The sequence below is a fragment of the Vespa crabro genome, chromosome 10, assembly GCF_910589235.1.
Source record: "Vespa crabro chromosome 10, iyVesCrab1.2, whole genome shotgun sequence".
Lineage (NCBI taxonomy): Eukaryota > Metazoa > Arthropoda > Insecta > Hymenoptera > Vespidae > Vespa > Vespa crabro.
Window position 1 is genome coordinate 8,038,207 of NC_060964.1, and position 5,000 is coordinate 8,043,206.

The 5,000-nt window shown below is 38.0% G+C and overlaps 1 protein-coding gene across 3 annotated transcripts in view; it reads left to right on the plus strand.

Moving 5' to 3' along the window:
- LOC124427270 overlaps positions 1-5,000 on the plus strand; it is a 238,121-nt gene that overhangs the window by 158,730 nt on the left and 74,391 nt on the right. For all 3 annotated transcript variants that reach the window (XM_046969950.1, XM_046969948.1, XM_046969949.1), the window contains one exon: positions 4,824-4,883. In XM_046969950.1, coding sequence (XP_046825906.1) covers positions 4,824-4,883 — 60 coding nt within the window. The remainder of the gene's footprint in view (positions 1-4,823; positions 4,884-5,000) is intronic.

The window sequence follows — 5,000 nt, forward strand, 5'->3', positions numbered from 1 at the left end:
AGAAAGGAGGGTTGAAGAGAAGATAAAAACACGCGAAAGGGATGGATGATAGTGATACTAAAGGGTCGAGAGAAAGAGAAAGAGAAGAACGTATTCGCGAGAAGCGCGATTCTTTTCAGTCGAATTGTGTCGGGCGAGAGGTGCTAGCGACCGTGTGATAAATCGTCTAATTATCGGCTTTTCCTCGGCCATATTGTGCTCGTCGCTGATGTACAGGGAATGCACTTATTGTCGAGCAACGGCCCACCTCTCTCTCTCTCTCTCTCTCTCTCTCTGCTTCTCTACTTTTCTCTCTCTTTCTCTTTCTCTCTCTCTCTCTCTCGGGCCTCTCTCCTCCATCTTCCACCTTCCACCCTCTCCCCTACTCCTAACTCCCTATGTATCCTCCCACGCCAACTCGATTTCTCGTTCTACTTTTTTTCCTCGCTCGTTCTTCGAGCGTATAACTATCCTGACGCTGCTACTCTCAGCCATCTCTTGCTTGCCTTGTCGAGGCTAGTAACAACGCGATCGTTGCTACGATAGTCTTTGTCTTCGAATTAATTGCTTTTAACGAGATGAGAATACCAGGGAAGGATAATCGGTCCGTGCTAACTTGCAGCGATATATCATTTTCCTAAACTTTTTCTTCTCCGTGTCTGTCTGTCTGTCTATCTCATTCGCGCGCTCTCGTTCTCTCTCTGTCTATCTATTTATCTATCTATCTATCTCTCTCTCTCTCTCTCTCTCTTTATCTCCATCTTCTCGATCCTTTGTCGTCGTCGTTGCTCTAAAATGTCTTTCATATTCATCGAATGAAAAATACTTGTTTTCATAGCGTTTAGACACGTTGTCCTTCAGCGGGCGATCAAGATGAGACGTGTTATACACAACAAATACTCACGCATACATATAGCGCTCGTTTACATTCGCGTTTACTCGTGGTTATTGTCGAGTGAAAAAAAAAAAAAAATTACAAGAACTTTGGAACGTTCGGCTAGTCATCTGGCTCGAAACCGAGCTAGATTTATATCGTCAGTCGTTCGAAGAGGAGACGCATCAACTTTCTCACGCGAGGAAAAGTTCTCTTCTTTGTTTTTACTATCAACGCGTGTCGCCGAATACAACGAATTAATAACAAGCAGAAATAGTCGGCAGAGACATCGTAATAATTAATTTACTAACTAACTCGGATGAAATTATCGCCGGTACGTATTCACGGTTGGTGCTTAAAGACTATTAATATCCGTTATTGGCGATAATCATTTACTGTCTATGAAGAGAGTATCGTTGCTATATCTCTCTCTCATTCTGCCCTTACCGTTATATTCATTACGCTTTCATTAAGCTGTCACCGACACACACAGCCATTTTATATCGAGTTTAGAGCGATATTTAATCCGTCTGTCTGTCTGTCCGTTGGACGGACAACGCTCGAAAACAAAATCAAATAGAATGACGAAAAGTATTTAATAAATAAACCGGCTCGTGCGATAACGCATCGAGTATCTATGTATGGCATGTATATATGTTAATTTATCTACTATATATGCTCGCACACACACACACACACACACACATCGAGATACTTCATTAGATCGATAGAATGAAAGAGACTGAGATAGAGAGAACATCTCTTGTGCTAAAAAGAGAGACGAGAGAGAGAGAGAGAGAACACAAGCTAGCATATATCTATACTTGCATACGTGCGTAGGGTGCGTAACGAAGAGGGAGAGTAAGTACTGGATCTAATGCGAGCGTAATGGCGATAACGACGCTGGCTTTCCAACGTGAGTTTCGTTAATGCTATCGGTAGCTGTTTACACGCACCGAAACGCCATTCTTGGCGATTAATACACGTGCATGCGTGTACGCTCGTCGTTAAATACGATGACTGGTCTCTCTCGACTATAAACCTCCCTTCTCTCTCTCTCTCTCTTGTACTTCCCTCATCATCAATGTTAACTAATATACGTAGGTGCGTATCTATGTAAATATGTGTTTTGTGTTTATATATGTGTATATATATGTATTAGACGTATAGTAATCACATTAAAGAAACTCGCATGTTACGCGACACAGATAAAAAAGATGTCGATGAACCTGCATTCGTTTTCCTTGATTCGTCGTCAAGATTGTACTTCCTTCTCTCTTCCTCTCCTCCTTTTCCATACTCTTCGAAGATAATGATGAGGTGTACTAATGAACAAAAAGCAAATGAATTTGTATCTTTATTAATTTCTTCATTTCTATTTATTAATTTTCTCTCTCTCTCTCTCTCTTCCTCTTTGTATATATATATATATATATATATATACACAAAAGTGTCCCTTCGATAAGAGAAAGAAGTTTTAAAACGCGTATCGTTTGTATTATCTTTTTTTGAAAAATCGAAACGCACGACTCTTATCGTTTGAAAGTGTAAAAGGTGAAAGTAGAGATAGAAAAGTAATAAAGAAAAAGAGATAGAGGAGGGGAGGGGAAAGGTAATAGGAAGAGAACAAAATTTCCCTTCTCACGTTACTCTTTCGATTCACGTTGGGCGTTCAATATCGTCGCACATACTCGATTGCACGGTGAATAATAAAATCGATGCGTGGAATCGACACCAACCTGTCTCTATCTCTGTCTCTCTTTCTCTCTCTATTCTTCTATATGTATATATATATATATATATATACACATACATATAATCTGTGCAATTTTCGTGCAAAACAGCTTTTCTGCCCTATCATTCCTGTCATTTTCTTCGTTTCCTTTTTTTTCTGTTTTTCTGTTTTTATTCTTTTTTACTGTTTTTTTTTTTTTTTTAACTCAATAGCCACTAAAAACAAAACAAAAATAATAAAAAAAAGATAAAGCCCGTCGCTCATAACTCTCGTTAACAACATCGAGAAATTATGTACATATATAGGTAGTACCTATGTATATACATATCTCCAAACGATCGTCTGCGAAACTCGAACACGAGGACCATTATTCGCTATATTGGAGCCCAGGATTATCAATCATTGATCGTCCTTGAATATCGCGCAACAATGATCATCGTGATTACCGGACAACATCAAAGGACTTTCGCGTTAACCATGCGATTCTAAGCACGATTATCATCTAAATCGATCGACTCGTCCTATATGAGAAAATCGTCAAAATCTAATCTTTCTTTAAAATATTCATGAAATTTGATAGATTGATCGTATTTATTATAATAAAGTGTTTTTTTTTTAGGAAAAAGCAGGAAAAGTTTGACTTTACAACAAACGTTCTCTTTCTCTCTTTCTCTCTCACTCTTTCTTTCTTTTACGATTGGATACGTCGTCGAGCGAGAAAAATCGAAAGTCAATGGTTGTGCGCGCGTTACTCGCACGGAAAATACCTTTCCCTTAGAACGAAGCGTGACAGCATTTGGAGGTAGAAATGGCCCTACGTAATAATAGCCCCCTTGGCTCGATATATGTTGTTTAATCCGATTGATCGAACGCTAAAGGGCGTTATTATCGCCTTACAATTTCCAAGTAGGACCGTTCGGCCAGCAACGAGGCATAGAGAAAACGTGTGTGTATATATCTATGTATATATATATGTATATATTATATATATGCATGTGCGTATATATATATATATATATATATATATATATATATATATATATATACACATACGTAAAGACACGTATACGTACATATGCCCGAATGAATGCGTTTCAGCAACCTTTGCACCCCGTAGCGCCTCGTGTGTGGAAGTTTGACAGGACGCTGGCGGGGTAACAATGCGCGCGCGCGTGCACGCTCGTGTCCGACGATGCAGTCGAGACTTCAGAAGTCAACCGGCTATACGTGGCCTCCCGCCGTTCTGATCAGCTCCCCGGTGTTATGATCGTTCTATGATTGGAATTTTTTGATTTGATTTACGTCTACGTTATGTGAATGTGCGATAATATTTATGCGTATCTTTTTCTATATTTATATATAGTGAAAATTGAAGAAAAAGATTGACACCGACGAGAAACTGATTTATTATTATCGTGATATAATGAACGGCGATAAGGTGTGTAAATCGTTTTTTCCTTTCTTTCTTTTTCTTTTCCCAATCAATTTCCTTCTTGATACTCATTCTATATGTAATATTATTTTTAAATAAGTGAAACATTCCATTTTTAATTCCCGCTAAAGACACATTATACTATATGTGAATGTGTGTATGTATGTACTTAAATTGTATGAGAATGACCTATAAAAATAATCTAAAGAATGCTTGATTTTCCATGAAAACGATATTTGCATCGATGTATGTAGTACGAACGTGTTGGTAGCGTGTTGAGACGAGAGAGTTGGCAGTGATGGTACGCAAAGGGGTGGGTTTAATTCATGAAAGCATTGAATACGAGTTTAATGCTAAAAGTATATGTATATGTATACTTGCGTGTATATATGCATACATACATATATACACATATATATAGTTTCTCTAGGATAATTTATATACGGGCAACCCCGAAGAGATTATCGCGTACTTTACGATGTTGCCGAAAGCCCTTCCTTTTTGCTACTTTTTTATATTTTCTTGCCTTTTCAATTTTCGAGATTACGTAATATCACGTTTGTTTTAGATTTACATGCATGCGAAAGACTTTATCGTGTCATGGCAATTTATTATTAAACGCATAGATACACGCAACGTGTTAGGGATAAATGTGCCAGGCGATAAAATTATTTTTTTCTATTATACAATAATTCTTATAAAGATTAAAAAATTAAACGAGTTGCTCGCAATAACAGTTAATAAAAATGATTGTAAAATAACACGAAACAATGTTAAAGCTTTTATTTTATTTTATTGTTTAGATCGAGCGACCAGTGGTAAAACGAGGTCTGCATACGTGGCTTGGACAAGCATGCACCAAGGTAAATATCGATTCTAGTTAATATACGATCCAAAGGTCTGCGAACGTCGCTCTAGACACGTCGTACTAACCTACGTGGCTTTCGTCTTCGCGATCAGGGAACACCTCGGACTCTCTA